This window comes from Oncorhynchus tshawytscha, linkage group LG03, assembly GCF_018296145.1.
Source record: "Oncorhynchus tshawytscha isolate Ot180627B linkage group LG03, Otsh_v2.0, whole genome shotgun sequence".
Taxonomy (NCBI): domain Eukaryota; kingdom Metazoa; phylum Chordata; class Actinopteri; order Salmoniformes; family Salmonidae; genus Oncorhynchus; species Oncorhynchus tshawytscha.
Window position 1 is genome coordinate 5,910,726 of NC_056431.1, and position 23,439 is coordinate 5,934,164.

Consider the following 23,439-nt stretch of genomic DNA (forward strand, 5'->3'; position numbering starts at 1 on the left):
AGGAAGGAGGGAGATGATAGGGAGAGAATAACTGGTCCATTGTCTTCACCCCCTTTCCCTTGCCCCCCTTCTCCCACCAATGATAATTGTCCTGAGCTAATTACAGAGAAATGCTCCAACAGGTGTGGAACCCTGCACCTGGGGACAGAGGTGTGTGTATGTGTGTGTGGGTGTGTGTGTGAGAGAGTATGAGAAAGAAAGAGTAAGAGAGAGAGAAGAGGAGAAAGAGAAGATAGTTCTCCCTGTATGTCTATTTACATCCATTAGACAGAAGGTATGCACATATCAATGCGGCTGAATGAGTAGCTACTGGTGGGATGTATGTGTGTGTGTGTCGGTGTGCATATATGAATGTGTGAATGTGTGTCACACACAGACTAATGACCAAACCTTAGACATGACACACATTCAAACTCAGACGGGGATCAGAGAGGTTAACTGTAGAGCATATAAACTGGACACAATATTACACAATCAGCACAGTGCAGTTACTCTCCCCTCCAGATCTATTTTCCATACATCTGGGTTAAATTACTGGAAAGTACAAATTTACACACACAGACACACATTCTCACCCACTCTCACTCATACACCGCATTGAATTTCAAATGAGAGAGATTACAAAGTCACTTATTGATCAATTTAACCACATGGGCCTCTTAGAGATGATTCACAAGCTATAACTGACTTGAAGCAATAACATCGCGTGCATGTTTTTTGATAACAGCAGAGTAAGACAGAGACAGGACCCCAGTTAGAATTGGAGACGGTGACGATGATGTAAATCCTTTCTCTCACGGGACTGTTGTTGACCGGAAGAACGGAAGAGGTTTGGCTACCAGCCAAAGCATTATAGGAAAAAACACGCACAACTTCTTGAGATTTAAGCTAAATACCACTTCATTAAGTTGTGGGAATTTGAGGATGCTCCAAAACTGAAGAAGAAAGATAAATTGACAGACTACTTTTTCCACTCTCACTAGGCTATTATGGGGAAGTAGGCTACTTTGTTTATTTAGAAATTCGGCATGAGTCTACTGACTGACAACAAACCGTTAGGTTACTTACAGTAACATGGTTTATGAGACGCTCGCAAGCCGTCACACAAACAGATGTTACTCACACCACACGCTCTGACATCACTCGTCTGCTGCCCGTCCACGAAAACCGCGCACTAATTTCACTTAAACGAGCTACTGGCCATTTTATGAGACCAACTATCGGATATGGCGCATTAATGAAATAAAGAAACACACTGATTAGACTGCACACAGCCAGTTCAGCGTGTGTCATCACCGCACAGAGAGGAAATGAAAAATCTTACCCACTGCATTGGAGTCATTCTCTCTGACCCCTCAGACAGTTCACCTTGGCACAGCCAGGCATCATCGAGTGTGGTCGTCATCTGCTTCCTAAGCCACGGAAGCACCATCGTGCGTATGTTATGTCTATGTTGGAATAACCTATTAATCACACAGGAAATATGATATTTCGGAAATCGGGTTGATTGACAGGGACCCCCGCTAATTCCCTAGTCTAGTAACTGTTGAGTCATGATTCCAGGGGTTGACTGAGTGCTGCGTCGCCACCTTGTGGTCCTTTCATTCTGGCACCCCGGGTACAAAATGACTCGGGACATTCACCTTTCCAGAACCTGTCTAGCTGTTGAGTTGTGTGGTACAATCAAAGTAAATAAACAAACAAGGACAAAACATCCATAACAAAGGAAACACTATGGACAGATCATAGGGTACCAACATTTTATTTATAATATGAGGGCAGTCAGTTGGAAATAAAATACACATGGTAAAACAGTTTCCCTCATAGTGTTAGTGTTTACTTTGGTATACAATCTAATGTTCTGTGACAATACACTATACTATATTCTTTATATGAGAATATCTGTGAGCATCCATCCATCCAGTATAAAGCTGACCTACAGGGATATCTTTTACATAACAACATAGTCATACCATCATTTATGCTTCATTTTGCAGGACTTTTCTTTTTCAGGCAACCACTGCATTTCAGGCAATGAGTTACAAAATAAAGAGTGTTTAGAGAACAGTAAAAGAAGAGTTGTATTGTCTTACAGTTAGATAACTATTACATTGTGTTAGGACTTTCTTTTGACAGTTGCCATTCCTCACACCAGTTGCCATTCCTCACACCAGTTGCCATTCCTCACACCAGTTGCCATTCCTCACACCAGTTGCCATTCCTCACACCAGTTGCCATTCCTCACACCAGTTGCCATTCCTCACACCAGTTGCCATTCCTCACACCAGTTGCCATTCCTCACACCAGTTGCCATTCCTCACACCAGTTGCCATTCCTCACACCAGTTGCCATTCCTCACACCAGTTGCCATTCCTATCCATTGCATCTGCCTTACGACATGGGGTTCAATATAGTGTTAATATCAAAGTTGCCTGAGATGGATGAGATTGCCCCTAGATACTGATCAAGGGTCAGTTTTGTGTCTTTCCCCCTTCATGGTTAAGGTGGATGGTGAACTGATCCTAGAACTGTGCCTAAGGGTAGCTTCTACCCAGAGATGAACTTTCCAGCGCTCACAGCCTGGTCCTCTGATTGGCTGGCAGCTCATCCTGGTCGAGTCCCCACAGGAAGTTGCGCAGGCGTGTCACTTCCTTTTGTAGCTCGGGGCTGGGGATTGGCTGGGAGAGGTCCAGCTGAGGTGTCTCATTTGGCAGGATGAGAGGGGGGTGGTCCAGGAAACTTTCAAAGATGTCTTGGACAGAAAAGCATGACTAGATATTTAGTGGTCTGAGATTCTTAGGAAGAAATCATACCCCTTCTATACATGTGTACTTACAATGTTCGGAATGTCTAAGGGCTGAATCCTGACTTGAGATCACAAACATTTTTTAATTGACATAAATGCATAATTTACATGAACATTCTACTTATCTCAAGTTTGCAGTTGTATCTAATGTTGTGTTCATAACCAAGTTGGAAGTTGTGAAGTCGTAAATACCAGTTAGATGCATTCACATGCTTTAAACTCATTGAGAAATGGCCAACAAGCTTCATCAACCAAATCAAATCAAATTTTAGTCACATGCGCCGAATACAACAGGTAGACCAGTGAAATGCTTACTTACGAGTCCTTAACCAACAGTGCAGTTTCAAAAAATATGGATAAGAGATAAAAGTAACAAGTAATTAAAGAGCAGCAGTATAAAAATAACAATATATAGAGGGAGGTGCCGGTACAGAGTCAATGTGCGGGGTCACCGGTTAGTCGAGGTAGTATGTACATGTAGTTAGAGTTATTAAAGTGACTATGCATAGATGACAACAGAGAGTGGCAGTGGTGTGGAGAGGGGAAGGGGGGACAATGCAAATAGTCTGGGTAGCCATTTGATTAGATGTTCAGGAGTCTTATGGCTTGGGGGTAGAAACTGTTTAGAAGCCTCTTGGACCTAGACTTGGCGCTCTGGTACCGCTTGCCGTGTGGTAGCACTAGGGGGGCTGGAGTCTTTGACAATTTGTAGGGCCTTCCTCTGACACCGCCTGGTATAGAGGTCCTGGATGGCAGGAAGCTTGGCCACAGTGATGTACTGGACCGTTTTGCACTACCCTCTGTAGTGCCTTGCGGTCGGAGGCCGAGCAGTTGCCATACCAAGCAGTGATGCAACCATGATGCTGTTGATGGTGTAGCTGTAGAACCTTTTGAGGATCCCATGCCAAATCTTTTCAGTCTCCTGAGGGGGAATAGGTTTTGTTGTGCCCTCTTCACAACTGTTTTGATGTGCTTGGATCATGTTAGTTTGTTGGTGATGTGGACACCAAGGAACTTGAAGCTCTCAACCTGCTCCACTGCAGCCCCATTGATGAGAATGGGGGCGTGTTCAGTCCTCTTTTTCCTGTAGTCCACAATCATCTCATTTGTCTTGATCACGTTGAGGGAGAGGTTGTTGTCCTGGCACCACACGGCCAGGTCTCTGACCTCCTCCCTATAGATTGTCTCATTGTTGTCGGAGACCAGGCCTACCACTGTTGTGTCATTGGCAAATTTAATGATGGTGTTGAAGTCGTGCCTGGTAGTGCAGTCATGAGTGAACAGGGAGTACAGGAGGGGGCTGAGCACGCACCCCTGAGGGGCACCTGTGATGAGGATCAGCGTTGCGGATGTGTTGTTACCTACCCTTACCACCTGGGGCAGCCCGTCCAGAAGTCTTGGATCCAGTTGCAGAGGGAGGGGTTCAGTCCCAGGGTTCTTAGCTTGTTGATGAGCTTTGAAGGCACTATGGTGTTGAACGCTGAACTGTAGTCAACGAATAGCATTCTCGCATATGTGTTCCTTTTGTCCAGGTGGGAAAGGGCAGTGGTGAGTGCAATAGAGACTGCATAATCTGTGGATCTGTTGGTGGCGGTATGCAAATTGGAGTGGGTCTAGGGTCTAGCCAAGAGGCTTCTAACCATAATCTAAAATTAGAGCCATCATGCTTGTAAACAAATTATAGTGTTCAAAAACCATATTAATAGATTGCTATTTATAATAAATGTTTTGTTGTTACATTTATCTACCGAAAATGCTGTTATCGAAGTCTATTCCTTAGTAGGTGATGTCAGAGATCAGCATGTGGCAGAAGTCGGAGCTTAGGGATGATAGACGAGTTTCCCACTAGTAATTACTAGTTGGAGGAGTGTTCACATGGATTTATTCCCAGTCGTATATGGTAAATACTACCTTCACACTTGGTTATGAATGCAGCATTAGCTCCTACATAATGACCCTCCAGGACTCCCAACTCCTCCCCTCTCGTGTCTTACCTCCACTGAGCTCCGTCCCAGGGGGAGGGGCCCAGGAGGTCGGTGGGGCTCTGGCCGGTCCCAGCTTGTAATGGGTCAGCAGATGGTGCAGCTGGGTGGGGCTTAGCAAGGCATGGTCCTCCTGTAGGCTGGCCCAGGATGACTGGCGGAGGAGAGACAAGAGAACAACCAATGAGCAACAAAACAGAGAAGAAGGAAAAGTGGACGATATCAGCAATGTCTACAACAGATGGGATGCCAAATCTAAAATCTACCCCTAAGCCCTTGTCACCTCTAGATGACCCCTTATATCTGAAAATAACTAAATGGGTGTGAACAAATGAATGGAAAACGTGTATATCTGGCTTCCTAGAGCGGTTATCATACAGTTTATACCTATCTGATCCAATCAGCTTTAGGAGAAGGCATCAGGAAGTGTCTAGAGGTAGGGGCTAGGGGTGGATGTGTGATAAGTCAAATAGGTTTAGAGGAAGAACAACACAACAACAAAAACAATGAGACCAAAACATGATTCTTTATCCAGAATGTTTTGATTTGGGTCATTATCTTGCTAAATCGACTGATTGTTAACTGGCTAAACCAGCATTATGTATACCTGGATGAGGCGGGTCTTAGGGACGCACAGGAAATTGACTGTGACGGACAGCTTCTTCAGGAACTCAGAGGCGATATCTCCAAGTCCCGCGCCCTGCAGCCAGTCCAGAACCAGGTCCAGGTTTGTACGGATCTGGACTGCTCTAGACCAGGAGAACAGACCATCTGAGAGAGGGAGGGAGAGAGGGTGGAGGAGACAGAAAGAGAGAGAGAAGAGGAAGAAGAGACAGAAAGAGAGGGAGTGTGTGTGTGTGTGTGTGTGTTAGTGCACATCTGAACCAGGGTTGGAAAGTTCAAGTTATTTTAGAGCCGCACCCAGATTCTCTGTCTCGCTGTGCTTGGTAGCGCTCATCCCCTTACGACCTCTACACTAAATGGTTCGTGCACAAACAATGGCTTGTGTAGCGGAAAGCAATTTCTGCATGTGTAATGTGGAACCCACTTAGCTCATGACTGCAGCTTCCTCAGACCAACCCCTGACCTTGGACCCCAGTATTACCCCTGCCCTCTCACCTCTCTCCAGCAGTGTGTTGAGCAGGGAGGTGTTGGTGAAGAAGAAGAGGTAGCCGAAGGTTTGGGAGGTGAGTGGGGGGGAGAGGCAGGCCTCCCGGGACAGCATCAGGGAGCAGCGGTACACCTCCACCAGCCCAGCCACCGTAGGGGGGAGGGAGGACACGTCTTCCCCCTCTCCCGCCCCCCCACCACCCTCACCCCCATCCATCTCCCTACCCTCATCTCTCTCCTTCTCTTTCTCCAGGCTGGAGAAAGGGTTGTTGTCCAGGAGAGCTGGCAGGAGGGAGTACAGTGTCTGACAGAGACAGAGTGACAGAGAGAGAGATGAATTCATGTATAGGTCGGGATATAATTATGTACGGTAACTTGATTGTGTCTTGAGTGTGAGGTAACTCAACCTCCCTCACCTTTGTGAGGTGGTACACGCACTGCTGGAAGGTGTGCATTATCACGTCATCAAGCTGCGCCAGGGCCTCGGAGCAGGTGTCCAGGTCAGCTGACAACACCGGGTCACCAGGAGCTGAGGGTAAATATATATGCATTAACTTCTAACTACTGTCATATAACTACTGTTATTGCAGAACAATCCAAAATATATTTCACTTCTCAATGACGAAACTAACTCTTGTTTTGACTACTGTGGGGCTAAATTATGATAGCAGGAATGTCACACAGGAAGAGGAAGACAGAAAGATACAAGAGCCATGTGATGTCAAAAAGAGTGATAAGGTTGATATTACAAAATGTTTTTATTGTAGAAAGAAGCTTTTTTGGCAGATGATCGATGGTGATCTGCATTGATCAAGAGGAAACGGACCCTTATGACACAGGTGTCTCACCCTCAAACTCCCAGTCTCTCTCCATGGCCTCAGCTTTGACCTGGAAGAAGTTGAGGAGCTCTGTGGCATTGGACATCCAGAACATCAGAGGTCGAAGGTCAGAGGACAGCTTCTGAGCACTGGGCGCACTCAGTTCAACCTCCTGCTCTGTGGAACTGGACAGACCAGACCAGAACAGAACACACCATGTTATAGAAGTTGTTGTCACTATCTATCTCAAGGAGTTACAGCAAGTCCATGATCTATTTTAATGAGCATGCAGTGACTGGGTTCAGTAACACTTTATTTGCATAGTCCATCTGCAGACGCTCTACAGACTATCAGTAACATTTCAACAAACTGTCTACTAACCCTAACCTAACCCTCAATTTAACCCTTATCCTAGCCCTTGTTCTAAACTTAACCCTAACCTTAGCATGCAGTTACTTATCAACAGATAGTTTGTTGATAATATGACCATATGTAGAGCATCTACAGATGGACAATCCAGACTATCCAAATAAAGTGTGACCCAGGGTCCCTCTACATCTGATTTCATCTGTTAACTGCTATTCACTTGGGATAACATCTGCTAAATAAACATTAATATTAATAGATATTTGTGTACAGTATTAGTTTATCAGTATCATATACAGTTTATACTTTGTGTAAACGTCACATATTTTAATCATGAATCCTTGCATAATGCTAAATAGTATCTGCATGTTCATCACATTATTTACAGAGACACAAGCTGGACAATCACTTCTCTTGATTCCCCCTAATACAGCCCTAAGGGAAGTTCCAAACACAGGAAACAGCTGAAATATGACGTTGAGCAGAAATGATCTTACTTTTGCGTGGGATGCTTATCCCCGAATTCCTTAATGTTATCCTGTAAAAAGAGAGTTGGAGAGGGAAGAGAGGACATGAGAGGAGAGACACGTCACGGCTTAGTGGCAGAGGTAGAGAAGGGGGGATTACAAAGTCTGGACAGGCCACCAGGACAATTACAACACGGTTTCCAGAAGGAAGTGACATCAGCTTATCCCCAGTTCAGTTCATCTACAGTGACAGGCATCTGTCTGTCTGAATGAATCCCTGTTCACAGTGTACAGGGTTTCAGAGAAAGACGTGCCAGTCTGGGGCTGGCTTTATAGCCCTTTACAATACTATTTTATCTGGTGTGTATCTTTCTGTGTCAGTCTTGACTGAGCTATGGCTAGTTAGCGTTATTACAACTGAGATGATCCTAGACAGTTTTTCAAATGAACTCACCCAAACGATCCCTTTGATCTGATTGGCTGCTTTCAGCAGCAGCTGAGGCGTGAGGGCGGGATCCAGGTGTTTGGAGGCATGGTCAATCATGATTGACAGGAGAAAGGCTGGGGCTAAAGGCCCGCCCTCTGAGTCTGGAGAGGAGTTCTTAGAGATTATCTCCTGATGAAGAAAGAGTGAGAAACAGTGGCTTTAATTTATGGTCTTGTTTCAGCTCATATCAACCAAGAAAGTAATATATGTGGTAACAATGGATATTTTAAGATTCAGGTACCTCCCCCTGACTTATATAACACAGTTCTCTACTCTAATCTGTAGCAGACAGGTAGCAGACACAGTGGTGTAACTAACAGACACAGGGGTCTTTCTTCTCTCACCTGTAGCAGAGCGTCAGCGTGGCGGGGCTGGAAACGCAGCAGAGCCTCAGTGGAACCCAGGTACTGCCTCCACGCTTCCTGTCTGTCCACCAATCCCAAGAGGCAGCAGGTGGAGGGAACGTCGGTTTGCCAAGGCAGCACCAATGCCAGCGGAGGGGCCGGGGTCACGCGGGGGTCACGATACAGGAAGAGAAAATGACCTCCTATGCCAATCACGTCCCCAGGTTTAAGCACCGCCTCCCGGTAGAGAGCTTCTCCATTGTGTGTGACAACTCCTCCTCTGAAGGGACGCATCAGAGCTGGGGGGAGAGAGAAAATGGTTGATTAACTAGTAACACTATAATTGAAGTTCTGCTCATAAACTGCTTATAAAAAAGGTATGACAGGTTTCTAACCATATATAAGGGGGTATCAAGAAGTGTCTAGTGGGAGGATCTCTAGAGGTTGATTGTGGACAGGGAAATACTGTAAAATCAGGTGTCAACGTGTAGTAAGGAATTGTTACTTCTGTGGATAGATGTAAGCACATATGAATTGTTACTTCTGTGGATAGATGTAAGCACATATGAATTGTTACTTCTGTGGATAGATGTAAGCACATATGAATTGTTACTTCTGTGGATAGATGTAAGCACATATGAATTGTTACTTCTGTGGATAGATGTAAGCACATATGAATTGTTACTTCTGTGGATAGATGTAAGCACATATGAATTGTTACTTCTGTGGATAGATGTAAGCACATATGAATTGTTACTTCTGTGGATAGATGTAAGCACATATGAATTGTTACTTCTGTGGATAGATGTAAGCACATATGAATTGTTACTTCTGTGGGTAGATGTAAGCACATATGAATTGTTACTTCTGTGGATAGATGTAAGCACATATGAATTGTTACTTCTGTGGATAGATGTAAGCACATATGGAAAAGGCTCCCTATTTTGCAGGCACTTTTCTGTTTGTTGAGGTCTGTAAACATCACAGGGGTAGGGCCAGGATTTAGGACTAGGGTTGTTTGTGGACCAGGCCTACCTTGCCCAGGGGGAGTGTCGGGTACGGCTGAGTCTCTCCTGACCAACAGGTGCCTGGCCAGCATGTCTGGAGCAGAGAGGAATGTTTCCACCTTCAGAGGCCTCTTCCCCTTCCTCTCCCTTTCTCTGTCCTTCTCTCTCTCCCTCATCGTTGGCTTCCGCCCAAAAACGTGTGTGTGCCCTGCCATGATGTACAAAACAAAGTCCTGTAGAAAACACAGAAAACACACACAGAGGAGAACGGAAGAAGGAAATAAAGAAAGAAAGAGAGAAGGGAGTTTGTTATCATCTGAAGGACATGGTTATGATAAGGGGACATCTTGGAGATCTTAAGTTGTGCGGAGGTCAGGAGATAAGGTATGAAGTGTGTCACAGTTTGCTACAATGAAGACCTGTGTGAGGTCACTGTGAGAGATGGAGTGATGTACACAGTGGGGTTGTGTGTGTCTACAAAGGTATTGTGTTGCTGTGAGTCTGTTTTGTGCTCAGGGTTGAATGGGAAAGGCTGGGTAAGGGTTGGAAACAGTGATGGTATGTGGCGATTAGGGAAATGCAGGTATGATGTCATGTTCAGGGTGTGTGTGTATGATCATCTGGGAGGCGCAGGTCTAACCTTGCTCTGGTCGTAGCCCTGCAGCAACAAGAAGTAGGGTCGGTCCGTGGGCGGGAGGATCAGGCTCTGTGACATCACTTCCAGGTCGCAGGCTGAGTAGTCCTTCTCCTCCTCCACTGCTTTGTCTGCTTTGTTCCTCCGCTCCACCTCGTCTCTGACCTTTGACCTCATCATCTAAGACAGAGGGAGGAGTCTTTATGGTCAGACTGCTGCACTGCTGAGATTAGGTGGGATTGCCCTGTTTCTATCATGTTGCAATATGTGGTGAAACGCATCCTCACCTCTCCGTGCTCCAATGGAGCTATCATGCTCACAATGTTCTTCCTGTCCTGAAGTCCTGCACTGTTGTTAGGGTGGTTTCCGGAGCGACGGGGGTCATTGCCGATGTGGTTTCCTTGGCGACGCCTCAGGCTGAGGTTCATGTCGCTGATGCTCCTCCTGAGTTCCGAGTTCCGTCCTCGATGACCTCGCTCGCCCTCCTCAGCCCCGCCCCCCGACTGTATGCGGCTCCGCCTCCAACGTACACCTGTTACCACGACACCCAGACATATCATTAAAAACAAAGAAACTACACTGGATGACTGTAGGAAACCCCAGATGTAAGAGCTGGTCATCTAGAGACTCTATATTGTCCTTTTACCTGTGTGGTTCTCTCCTTCCCTCTCTCGCTCCTTCTTTTTCTCCCTCTCCTCTCTTTCGTAGTCGTCCCGTCTCTGGATCTCAAAGCGGCGTTCAAACCCCTCCTTGGGCCGCCACATGTCCACCAATAGCAGTGGGCATTCCCATTCAGCCACGCCCCTACGACACTCTGTCTCCCATTGGAAGGCTCCATCCGGTTGCTGGATGGGCTTTCCAATGACATCACACAACAGGAAGTCTTCCGGGCTGTGTTTCTGCAGGGCTAGGAGAGGGAGGCAGGGCGACCAGGCAAAAAAAAATCCTATGAATATGACTTGCATAAAGTGGACATTATTGCTCAATTGAGGTGTTCACAGCTGTGGTTTATTTACTGGAACAATTCTGGCTAGGTGCCTGACTTCATGGTGCAATGAAATGTGTCAACAAGGAATATGAAAACCAGGAAGCCACTGGCCCTTTCTCTACAGTTACCGTCATTTTCTGTCCTTTTGCCATGACAGGCATAGGCTACATACTGAAAGTCCCAAAGCTTTTGGCTATAATAGTTATTGTGTGGTAATCATACAATAATCTAATCCCATGTTTATCTGTACTTTCACGCCTCTCTTACATGAATCCCTGTACTGTACTCGGTCTGTACTCTCTTTCTGCCTCTTACCTGCATCGTCCGTCTCCTCCCTCTCTCTCTTTCTGCCTCTTACCTGCATTGTCCGTCTCCTCCCTCTCCCTCTTTCTGCCTCTTACCTGCATCGTCCGTCTCCTCCCACTCTCTCTCTTTCTGCCTCTTACCTGCATCGTCCGTCTCCTCCCACTCTCTCTCTTTCTGCCTCTTACCTGCATCGTCCGTCTCCTCCCTCTCTCTCTCTTTCTGCCTCTTACCTGCATCGTTCGTCTCCTCCCTCTCTCTCTCTTTCTGCCTCTTACCTGCATCGTTCGTCTCCTCCCTCTCTCTCTCTTTCTGCCTCTTACCTGCATCGTCCGTCTCCTCCCTCTCTCTCTCCGTATAGCGGGTGATGACCTGGGCGATGAGCTGTTTGGCTGTAGAGTGGGTGGTGGCCAGCAAAGAGCGGTAGTTAGCCCCACTAGACAGAGCATCCCCATAGATCTTGATGAGGCCTGGGGCTGTGGAGGAGGCAGGGGGCAGGTAGTGGTGGGAGGAAGGGGCAGCAGAGTGGGCCCACACCTCCCTCTCCTTCTCCCCTATGGCCTTGTCTCGGTCACTGTTGGAGCGCCCCCTCAGGAAGAGGTGGGAAAGACGCTTGGTGCGGGACTGGGGCCCGGCGGGACGGGGCCGGAGGAAGGCCGGAGAGGGAGAGGGGGATGGGGGAGCGAGGGAGGGGGTGGATATGGAGAGGGAAGATGGGGCCTCGTGGAGGGACGCTGCATCAGAGCTGGTGGTGGACCTAGTGAGGGAGAAGGAGAGGAGGGGGAAAGAAAGAGATAGGGAAGTCAGCTGTGAGTTATGGTTGACAGAACTGAACATAGACAATATTAACTGCTAGAAAACGGTCACAAGATTCAAGGAACACTGCATGACATGTAACACATGACCATACAATCAAATTAGTCCATAATGAACTGTTGTCTTGGTTAATTTATTGTATGCAAAAACATGTCAGACACTTAACTTGAATGTGGCTGGAGATACAGTGAGGAGGACTGAAGGATAAACAAACTGAATACAGAACAAACTGAAAAAACAACGAGTCAGCAGACCGACAGACCGAAAAGACCAATGGAGTTAAGAGACCTGGGATAATGTGTGATTAGTTGAGTCAGATGTGTTAGTGCTGGACTAGAACAAAATCGTTGAGAATCAACATTGGACTAAGTGACATTGAGGTACTGTACATATATTTGAAGTCGGAAGTTTACATACACTTAGGTTGGAGTCATTAAAACTTGTTTTCAACCACTCCACAAATTTCTTCTTCACAAATTATAGTTTTGGCAAGTCGGTTAGGACATCTACTTTGTGCATGAGACAAGTCATTTTTCCAACAATTGTTTACAGACAGATGATTTCACTTATAATTCACAATATCACAATTCCAGTGGGTCAGAAGTTTACATACACTAAGTTGACTGTGCCTTTAAACAGCTTGGAAAAGGCCAGAAAATTATGTCATGGCTTTAGAAGCTTCTTCTTAGAAGCTTCTTCATTTGAGTCAATTGGAGGGGTAACTGTGGATGTATTTCAAGGCCTACCTTCAAACTCAATGCCTTTTTGCTTGACATCATGGGACAATCAAAAGACCTCAGAAAATAAATTGTAGACCTCCACAAGTCTAGTTCATCCTTGGGAGCAATTTCCAAATGCACAAAATCACATTCATCTGTACAAACAATAGAACGCAAGTATAAACACCATGGGACCACGCAGCCGTCATACCACTCAGAAAGGAGACACCTTCTGTCTCCTAGAGATGAACCTACTTTGGTGCAAAAAGTGCAAATCAATCCCAGAACAACAGCAAAGGACCTTGTGAAGATGCTGGAGGAAACAGGTACAAAAATATCTATATCCACAGTACAATTAGTGCTATATAACCTGAAAGGCTGCTCAGCAAGGAAGAAGCCACTGCTCCAAAACCACCATAAAAAAAGCCAGACTATGGTTTGCAACTGCACATGGGGACAAAGATTGTACTTTTTGGAGAAATGTCCTCTGGTCTGATGAAACAAAAATAGAACTGTTTGGCCTTAATGACCATCGTTATGTTTGGAGGAAAAAGAGGGAGGCTTGCAAGCCGAAGAACACCATCCCAACCATGATATACGGGGTGGCAACATCATGTTGTGGGGGTGTTTGCTGCAGGAGGGACTGGTGCACTTTATAAAATAGGTGGCATCATGAGGCAGGAAAATTATGTGGATATATTGAAGCAACATCTCAAGACATCAGTCAGGAAGTTAAAGCGTGGTCGCAAATGGGTCTTCCAAATAGACAATGACCCCAAGCATACTTCCAAAGTTGTGGCAAAATGGCTAAAGGACAACAAAGTCAAGGTATTGGAGTGGCCATCACAAAGCCCTGATCTCAATCCCATAGAACATTTTTGGGCAGAAGTGAAAAAGCGTGTGCAAGCAAGGAGGCCTACAAACCTGACACAGTTACACCAGCTCTGTCAGGAGGAATGGGCCAAAATTCACCCAATTTATTGTGGGAAGCTTGTGGAAGGCTACCTGAAACTTTTGACCCAAGTTAACAAATAAAAGGCAATGCTACCAAATACTAATTGAGTGTATGTAAACTTCTGACCCACTGGGAATGTGATGAAAGAAATAAAGGCTGAAAGAAATAATCCTCTCTACTATTATTCTGACATTTCACATTCTTAATATAAAGTGGTGATCCTAACTGACCTAAGACAGGGAATTTTTACTAAGATTAAATGTCAGGAATTGTGAAAATCTGAGTTCAAATGTATTTGGCTAAGGAGTATGTAAACTTCCAACTTCAACTGTAGGTAGCAGAGAGACTGACTTGACAGAGACAGCGCTGGGCCAGCGGCCCCCCAGCTTGGCAAAGTGTTTCCTGGGAGAGTTGATCCACAGACCCACAGGGAAATGGAGCTTCCTGAAGCGAGGACTGTCAGTCCCCTCCATCTGATCCATCTGAGAACCAACGAGAGAGAGAGATAAAGGTATTGTGTAATGTGAGAACTCAAAGAACACAGATCAAACGTTCATAATCTTTGAGTTAATTAATTAAGATGTGTGTGGACTATACTGCTTTACATTCTATTCACATGGGTCTGAAACAGGCCCTTGATATATTTGGACATAAATCAAAGGTTGAATTATCAGGGGGAAGAAGACGTTTTCCTCCAAACAACCCAACTAGGAGTATGTAATCCTAAAATGGTCAAATAATGAATAGTTTAAGGTCATCATCATGAATAGTTTGAGATCCTCCGGATCCTTGTAGAATTGTTCATTGCTACACACCAAAGCAATTTGGCTGTGGAAGTGATTGTTGCCCCCCATTGTTACAAAAATTATTATAATAATTTAAATGGTAGATAGGTTACACTTGGCTCAAATCATCTCAAATTCTTACGTTACAGCACTGTAAATGACATCTTTGTCACAAAGGTACTCTAAATTGAATGTGTGTCATTCCTCCTTATCCAAACAGGAAGTGTGTTGTACAGGCCTCAGATCCAGCTGTCATGTTGAAAGGGAAATCCCCACTCTTAAGGTCACTACATGTCTGTCCCTCAGCCTACAACTAGGTGTAGAATGAAATCACCCTTAGACACTGACCTAAGGTCAGTCTGAAGTTTTCACTCGAATGTAGAGTTTGGGAAGGGAAAACTGATACTAGATCTGTGCTTAGGGGCAGCTTCAATCCTTCTAAAATGATGTGTCAAACTGAAAAATTAAAGTAGAGTGGTTCAAATTTGAACCCAACTAATCTATTTTAAAAAAAAGTATTCTACTTTCTATAATGCAATGTGGCAAAAGAAACAGCAAGAACATATCAGCAACATTTTACAGTGGAAAATTATCAACATTGTGATCTCTAGCTTATCATGGATGACAGCTCAAATGTTAAAAAATGTCATGGAAAAATAACGAACCAATGCAACACAATATGCCCTCTACAATAAAAGCGTTTTGAAAGTACTTACCGAGAAAGACTGCAGTTCCCTCTTCGTATAAGTATTTTATTAGTCCTTCTCAACAGAAAAAAACTAAATGGTTAAAAACAACTTAGTATTTTCCTTTTTCCCCAAGACAAAAACTCCATTTTCAAAACGTCTATCTGTGCCACAGGTATCTCTCTTTCTCTCGAACACGTTCTCTTCATCAATATAGTCTCTTTAAAATCAGAACATATTTTTCTCCACTCTCTCTCTTTTTCTTTGTGTTTTCTGTCGGTCTTCTAGGTAATGGTGGTATGGGCTCCTTCTCTCTCTTTCTCTGCCTCTGTGGGTCTATAGATAGAGAAACAGGCCCATTGTTCTAAGTGACAGAATTTCCTTCCTTCATGCTGGACAACACCTATATCCTGAGAGAGAGAGAGAGAGAGAGAGAGAGAGAGAGGAAATGGGGAGATTATTTTGTGATGCACACACTTGCTGGCCCCTTGTACCCTCCCTGGACATACTGTATATACTGTACATACACACTATAAAGAGATAAGACTAGGAATGGGGGAGGGTTAATCCAGCATTCCCCTGTCTCCCCCAAGCACACATGCACACATGCACACTGGTTGGATTCCGTTAGACCATTGTCTTTGGCATTAGGGTGCTTTGGAGCGCTGGGGTTGGGTACGGAGAAGATTGGGTGGGGGTGGAGGACGGGGCGGGGGCTGGGGGGGCAGTGAGAATCTGTGATTAATTTGGACAACTAATTACTTTAACACAGCCACTGAGAGAAAAGAGGTTTATGCTCCCAGCTTAAAAATGATAGCAGTCAGTCAGAACGTATAACCTTTGTCTAGTTGTCCACAGGAATGTTGCTTTTAAAGTGTAGTCCAGAGTTCAGATCTTTGATTGCCCAAGAAATTACATTGTAGTGCATCAAGAAACAGGCCTATAATGTTTTCTAGAAAAGGACATACTTTGAGCAGCAGGTTTTTGCTGAAAAGTGGAAGAAGGAAACAGTGAGACAGGAAGTCAGAGAAAGAGGGACACCTGTGACCTCTGACCTTGTCTACAACAGGAAGATTGTGATAGGAAAAGAGAGGACAGGCAGGGAGAAAGGGGGAGCAAGAAAAGGAGAAAGAGAGAAAGTTACATTGGATTCATCATAATATCTGAACCAGTTAGCTAAGGCTACTATAATAACATATATACTGGAAGGGATGTATGTAGACATCCATTCTTACAATGTGTTAATACATGTACAATAAAGCTTGAAACTATGCAACTGAAATTATAGGCTATTACAGGTACTACCAAAACACACAAAAACTAGACGCTTGCTTCGAAATGAGACAGTGTGCCAGACAGTGTACTTCCACTGAGTAGGTAGTGAGCTCGTCCAGACACTCTGAGGTCTTTGGTTTGGAGAGGTGCTCACAGACAGGGATGGCCGGGTGACAGCAGCCTGTGAACACTCCTTTGCGTCATGGAGTTTCTTTGTTATGTTTGCCTTTGACGCGCGGGTGATAACTCATACCCTTTTCCAGGTAGGCAACCCTCTGTAGGTTTTCGTTGGAATAACTGTTAACTAAAAGAATGACACTTTAAACTTGGCACAGTTCAGGTGTGGGCCAACATAGTATTCTCTTCCTTGTTCTCCTCTCTCTTTTCTTTGGGAACAGATACGAGTTAGAAGCTATTTATCTTTACTATTGTTAGACATACTGACACAGTTGTGGGGGATCTATTTTAGCCTGGGCAAAGCTTTATCACAATGTCCACTTTGGCCTGCTACTGTGGGCCCTGTATTTTCGAAACAAAACAAACAAGTTCTTCTCACAGCCTACATTGCTTACAAATGTGTGAGCAACTTTTATGAGCAAGACAATGCTGCTGGAGGACAGAGATTTGCAGAGGTTTCTAGATGTTGAAAGGCAGGGGTAAAAATAGATGACTCACAGCATTGGCCATCCTGTTGATTTGGGACAGACATAAGGCTGTTGATTTGGGACAGGATATCATGCTGTTGAGTTTGGACAGGAGGTCATGCTATTGATTTGGGACAAGAGGTCATCCTGTTGATTTGGGATGGAATTTCATCCTGTTGATTTGAGGCAGGAGATCAGGCTTTTGAATTGGGACAGGATCAGGTGTTTTGATTTGGGACATGAACAGGTGTTTTGATTTGGGACAGGGTCAGGTGTTTTTGTCTGGGGCTACAGCAGAAAATGTGCTGTTGGAGGTAATGGGAGACTGGCGTTGGGAAACACTGTACTAGGCTATCACTGACATGATCTTCTTAGTGTAAATAAATGATGCTAAAGTCAATGATTACACTTCATATGGCTTAAATATTCCAAAGTGATTCCCATAATTTATTTGTGTTTCTAATTATTGTTTATAGACAATAGAGAGAAAAAATGATGCATAAAAACCTGAGAAACGATTACTTTTTTCTCATTCCCATACCATGGTGATTACACTTGCGAGTCCACGCACAACATCCCAGCATACACTGCGTTACGGTCTTCCGGTGAGAGAGGACACAAGAAACAGTCCAAGGTAGGTCGTGGAAAACTGCCGGAAAATCATGAGTTTGTCTCTTTCAATTAATATACTGAGGTTCGGTATTGTTTTGTTTGTGTGGAAGTATTTCAATTAATTGGAAATAACGTCTGCCGTGCCACTGTTTTGAGCCGGCTATCTAGCTGAGTTCAAGCTAATGTAGCTAGCCAGCAAGCAAGCCAACAAATACATTTGAAGCTATACTACATTATTTCATTCGATGTGGTTAGTGAGCTGTAATTTCTAACTTTCTAGCTAGTCAGAAATCTCCATTCAAGTATTTTACTTATTTGTTAACTAACGTTAGTTACCAGGAAATACGGATTGATAAGTCACCTTCCATGACTGAATTCAAGCTAGCTAAGGTTACAACTTCGGGGATGTCATTTACAAAATAGCCTCCAACACTCTACTCAGCAAATTGGATGTAGTTAATCACAGTGCCATCCGTTTTGTCACGAATGCCCCATATACTACCCACCACGACGACCTGTATGCTCTCGTTGGCTGGCCCTCGCTACATACAGTTGAAGTCGGAAGTTTATATACACCTTAGCCAAATACATTTAACATAGGTTTTTCACAATTCCTGACATTTAATCCTAGTAAAAATTCAGTCAGGTTTGTAGGCCTATTTGCTCACACGCTTTTTCTGTTCTGCCCACAAATTTGACAGGATTGAGGTCAGGGCTTTGTGATGGCCACTCCAATACCTTGACTTTGTTGTCCTTATGCCATTTTGCCACAACTTTGGCCGTATGCTTGGGGTCATTGTCCATTTGGAAGACCCATTTGCGACCAAGCTGTAACTTCCTGACTTCCTGCCTTATTATGCCATCTATTATGTGAAGTGCACCAGTCCCTCCTACAGCAAAGCACCCCCATAACATGGTGCTTGCAAGCCTCCCCCTTTTTCCTCCAAACATAACAATGGTCATTATGGCCAAACAGTTCCATTTTTGTTTCATTAGACCAGAGGACATTTCTCCAAAAAGTATATTTGTCCCCATGTGCAGTTGCAAACCATAGTCTGGCTTTTTTTAATGGCAGTTTTGGAGCAGTGACTTCTTCCTTGATGAGCGGCCTTTCAGGTTGTCGACATTGGACTCGTTTTACTGTGGATATAGATACTTTTGTACTTGTTTCCTCCAGGATCTTCACCAGGTCCTTTGCTGTTGTTCTGGGATTGATTTGCACTTTTTGCACCAAAGTACGTTCATCTCTAGGAGACAGAACACTCCTTCCTGAGCAGTTTGATGGCTGCGTGGTCCTTGGTGTTTATACTTGCGTTCTATTGTTTGTGCAGATGAACGTGGTACTTCAGGCGTTTGGAAATTGCTCCCAAGGATGAACCAGACTTGTGGAGGTCTACAATATATTTTCAGAGGTCATTGCTGATTTCTGTTGATTGTCCCATGATGTCAAGCAAAAATGCATTGAGTTTGAAGGTAGGCCTTGAAATACATCCACAGGTACACCTCCAATTGACTCAAATTATGTCAATTAGCCTATCAGAAGCTTCTAAAGCCATGACATAATTTTATGGAATTTTCTAAGCTGTTTAAAGGCACAGTCAACTTAGTGTATGTACACTTCTGACCCACTGGAATTGTGATACAGTGAATTATAATTGAAATAATGTCTGTAAACAATTGTTGGAAAAATGACTTGTGTCATGCAGAAAGTAGATGTCCTAATCGACTTGCCAAAATTATAGTTTGTTAAGAAGAAATTTGGGGAGTGGTTGAAACACTTAGATTGGTGTCATTAAAACTCGTTTATGTAAACTTCAGACTTCAACTGTATTCATTGCCAAACCCACTGGCTCCAGGTCATCTATAAGTCTATGCTAGGTCAAGCCCTACCTTATCTCAGCTCACTGGTCACCATAGCAACACCCACCCGTAGCACGTTCTCCAGCAGGTAAATTTCACTGGTCATCACCAAAGCCAATTTCTCCTTTGGCCGCCTTTCCTTCCAGTTCTCCGCTGCCCATGACTGGAACGAATTGCAAAAATCACTGAAACTGGAGTCTTCTATCTCCCTCTCTAACTTTAAGCATCAGCTGTCAGAGCAGCTTACCGATCACTGTACCTGTACACAGCCCATCTGTAAATAGCACATCAACTACCTCATCCCAAATATTATTTTTCTTTCATTTTGCTCTTTTGCACCCCGGTGTCTCTACTTGCACACAATCCTCTGCACATCTATCACTCCAGTGTTAATGCTAAATTGTAATTATTTTGCCCCTTTGGCCTATTTATTGCCTTACTTCCCTAATCTTACTACATTTGCACACACTGTATATAGATTTTTCTATTGTGTTATTGACTGTACGTTTGTTTGTGTAACTCTGTTGTTTTTGTCGCACTACTTTACTTTGTCTTGGCCAGGTCGCAGTTGTAAATGAGAACTTGATCTGAACTGGCCTACCTGGTTAAATAAAGGTGAAATAAATATAATAAACAAGCTTTCTATCGATCTGTCTGTCCTAGTTGTGAGTTGTCATTGCACTAGCTATGACCTAGTCAAATAGACAGCTATACAGGCTCTCATGGATAAGTATTTTGCTAGCTAATAAGCCTATCTGAACTAGTCCATTCCATATTCTATTATCATGACAACAAGATCATTTCCTACTGTGTGCAAGTGTATTGGTAGCTTCGGAAGCCCAGGCCAGTCAACAAGGGCAGATTTGGAAGGATGGCCTCGTGAGACTAGTGTACAACTCATGTTTAGTTTCATGACATTATATGACATCTCCCTATCGATGTGTGTCAGTGTTGACATAGTGAGACCGCCAGCTAGCCAGCATGTCTGACGTTATTGAGGAGAAGATAAAGAACTACAGGACGGCTCCCTTCGACGCCCGCTTCCCCAACACCAACCAGACCCGCAACTGCTTTCAGAACTATCTGGGTAAGTTAGCTAGCTGATCAACTACTTCTCTTTTCTGACCCGCCACACACATCTCCCCCTCTTTCTCCAGCCCTGCCAGCAGTCTACTGCTCATTTCTACCTCCCAACTGACACACACAATGGTGAAAGGACAGGATACTTCTGGCCATCAGGCTCTTCTGCCACCCTGAACACTCTTGGTTGCCTTCCCAGCAATTTTCTTCTTCTTCACAAAGATAAAGATCTGGGTTGGTTAACAAAACAAGGATTGTTATCTGAAGGCCAATTTTAAACTCATTTGCCTGCACTTTGAATCATGCGGTTGATGATTTGCAGTTGATGTGCATTGAAAACAGTGGTATTTGCTCTCGAAGCATTGATGCATGTCCAACTTCTTAGGTTGATAAGAGCCCCATGAGAAGCACCTCCTCAGAGTGATCTAAATCACTATCAGTTCACATTAGACCAGATAGAATGTTGGCTGTCCCTCAGCTATTCACCAAGGTACGCCATCATAAGCCAACTGTCTGTACTGACTGACATGTCCGTTAGGCAAGGGTACTACTTGGGTAAGCCAGATCTTTTCGGTCTTCAACACTCGTTTAGTAAGGATAGCCTAATGTATCTGTCGGTGTACTTTTTTTCTTTTTTTTTACGTTGATATTTTAGTCATTTAGCAGACTAACAGTAGTGAGTGCATACATTTATTTTTTCTGTTTCATACTGGTCTCCCGTGGGATTCAAACCCACTACCATGGCATTGCACACGCCCGTGCTCAACCGACTGAGCCATACGGGACAACACTTTTAGTTTTAGTTAGTGTCAGATTTCTGTGGACATAATTTAGCACATCAGATAAGGGTCCATTTGTGGTGGCTGTTTGCTGTTAGATGTTTAGGTTCAGAAATGTAACACCAGTGTCAGTAAAAGTTGTAATAACTGTCTTAATGCTTACCACTTCATTCTGTCAATATTAACTCTCTCCTCCCCCTCTTTCTAGACTTCCACAGGTGCAACAAAGCTTTGTCAGACAAAGGCCAGGATGTGGCTCCCTGTGACTGGTACCAGAGGGTCTACAAGAGTATCTGTCCCATGAGCTGGGTACGTATGCTGCTGCTGTGGCTCATAGTATGGTGCGGGCACTCCTTTATAAGGTTAAGCAGATCTATAGTGGCAAACTATTCAAACAAAGCCTAAAGGAGTGGGCATACACACCATGCCCCCTAACTGCCTTCCCATTGTTGTGTAGTATTGTCAGCAATGATTGGACCTCCCCTAGAGATGGATGATGAATCACTTTAATCAGCTCACGTTAGAACCTACATTCACTCACATTAGCAGTGCCTCAACTATTCACAATGTGCCAACAGTCTGAGCACCACATTCCATAGAAGCCTTTAGTAGTTCCAGCATGTCTAAACTCTGCCAACAGTCTGTTCTGACATGTCCACTGAGTGGAACAGTTATGAATGTACCTGTTCTTCTGTGTCTCAAATGTCCTTACCTGAAGTGGTAGTTGGTATACAGTGTGGACCTCTGTTATGTTGCAAGTGTTCATACACTCTGTTTGTTGTGAGTCCAATAACTGACCATGGTCCCAGTCTGAAGTCGATTCCTACCCCCTACCCTTAGACACTTTTCATAGATCTGAAAGCATGAGATGGGTGTAATATGAAGGCTACTGTGTTATAACTGTATGTTACACTGATAGGCAGTTTAACCTTATGAGCGCATTTCCTCCTGCAGGTTGCCAAGTGGGACGACCAGATAGAGGCCGGAAGCTTTCCCGGCAAGATCTAAAATGGCTGACCTCAGGACTTTCTGTTAGCCACACCTTCAACTTTGACCCCTGTAGCGCGCCTAAGGACATGTGTTGACCACGTACCACACCATTCTAAATGTTATTAACAGTGTTACTAATGAAACAATCACTTAATAAAAATACGCACCTGTTTTGAACCTGTCTGGTGGTGGTTCACTTGGTATTTTATTAGGATCCCCATTAGCCGTTGCAACAGTTACTCTTCCTGGGTCCACACAACCTAAAACGTGGCAAAATGCATAACATTGATAGACAGGAACAGAAACACATTTTAAACCAGATCAATACACCTAACAAAGGTCCTGTACTGCATGCATATACATACAAGATTTTAGGTCATACAGCAGGGTTCTCCAACTGGTGGGCCCAATCAGGTCCACAGGTTATTTTATTTGGACCCCCCAAGTTATTGAATTTTTCAATTGTTGGACAAAAGACAAAAAAAACACCAGCCAAACAGCTCAGTGATTTAAATTTTGGTAATCCAAAGTATTCCCACACATAATAGAGATTTTATTGTATATGAACGTAAGCAAGGTTTGACATTTTTTTATGTGGTCAATTTGCAGTCTACAAATTATTTGTAGTTCGGTCTGTGGCTGAATCTAGTTAATAATCCCTGTCATACAGGGTCAGAGGCTGTGAGGTGTTGCCTCACTTTGTTTTTTAACTAACTTTGCTGCTTGCCTGAGTGACCCGAGTTGGAAGTGAGTTCCATTCAACCATTGCGATACAATACTGTACATTACCTTGAGTGCATTCTGGGTTTGAGGACCGTGTAGTGACCCCTGGTGGCATTTCTGGTGGTAAGTACTGTGTCAGCTGTATGTAAGTGAGATACAAACAATTTGGAAGAGTGATGTGGTCAATCTCATCTACTTTGAAC

The 23,439-nt window shown here is 44.1% G+C and overlaps 2 protein-coding genes across 4 annotated transcripts; one reads left to right on the forward strand and one right to left on the reverse strand.

The window, feature by feature from the left end:
- Positions 1-1,746: 1,746 nt before the first annotated feature.
- Positions 1,747-15,641, reverse strand: LOC112237103 (ras-interacting protein 1-like). Its single transcript, XM_024405716.2, has 16 exons — positions 15,304-15,641; positions 14,154-14,284; positions 11,636-12,069; positions 10,668-10,928; positions 10,309-10,553; positions 10,028-10,201; positions 9,416-9,620; positions 8,381-8,679; positions 8,004-8,165; positions 7,580-7,620; positions 6,747-6,901; positions 6,315-6,427; positions 5,908-6,202; positions 5,396-5,559; positions 4,801-4,942; positions 1,747-2,752 (listed from the first exon to the last, which is right to left on the reverse strand). The coding sequence occupies exons 2-16, from the start codon at positions 14,282-14,284 to the stop codon at positions 2,574-2,576; spliced, it is 3,000 nt and encodes a 999-aa protein (XP_024261484.2). The 5' UTR covers positions 15,304-15,641; the 3' UTR covers positions 1,747-2,573.
- Positions 15,642-17,741: 2,100 nt separating this feature from the next.
- LOC112237109 (cytochrome c oxidase subunit 6B1) lies at positions 17,742-22,690 on the forward strand. Of its 3 annotated transcripts, XM_024405725.2 has the most exons (5): positions 19,125-19,277; positions 20,226-20,279; positions 20,614-20,751; positions 21,732-21,832; positions 22,478-22,690. In XM_024405725.2, the coding sequence occupies exons 3-5, from the start codon at positions 20,646-20,648 to the stop codon at positions 22,529-22,531; spliced, it is 261 nt and encodes an 86-aa protein (XP_024261493.1). In that variant the 5' UTR covers positions 19,125-19,277; positions 20,226-20,279; positions 20,614-20,645; the 3' UTR covers positions 22,532-22,690. The 3 variants fall into 3 exon arrangements, with proteins under 3 accessions (XP_024261492.1, XP_024261495.1, XP_024261493.1); XM_024405724.2 differs by lacking the exons at positions 19,125-19,277; positions 20,226-20,279 and adding an exon at positions 17,742-17,826; XM_024405727.2 differs by lacking the exon at positions 20,226-20,279 and having other exon boundaries at positions 19,123-19,277.
- The last annotated feature ends 749 nt before the right edge of the window (positions 22,691-23,439 follow it).

Coding starts and splice junctions, on each gene's coding strand:
- LOC112237103 (XM_024405716.2), bottom strand. CDS start 14,284: ATGGATCAGATGGAGGGGACTGACAGTCCTCGCTTCAGGAAGCTCCAT. Junction 12,070..14,153: donor CCCAGCGCTGTCTCTGTCAA/GTCAGTCTCTCT, acceptor CTCCCTCACTAG/GTCCACCACCAGCTCTGATG. Junction 2,753..4,800: donor TGGGACGGAGCTCAGTGGAG/GTAAGACACGAG, acceptor TTTCTGTCCAAG/ACATCTTTGAAAGTTTCCTG.
- LOC112237109 (XM_024405724.2), top strand. CDS start 20,646: ATGTCTGACGTTATTGAGGAGAAGATAAAGAACTACAGGACGGCTCCC. Junction 20,752..21,731: donor CTGCTTTCAGAACTATCTGG/GTAAGTTAGCTA, acceptor CCCTCTTTCTAG/ACTTCCACAGGTGCAACAAA. Junction 21,833..22,477: donor GTATCTGTCCCATGAGCTGG/GTACGTATGCTG, acceptor TTCCTCCTGCAG/GTTGCCAAGTGGGACGACCA.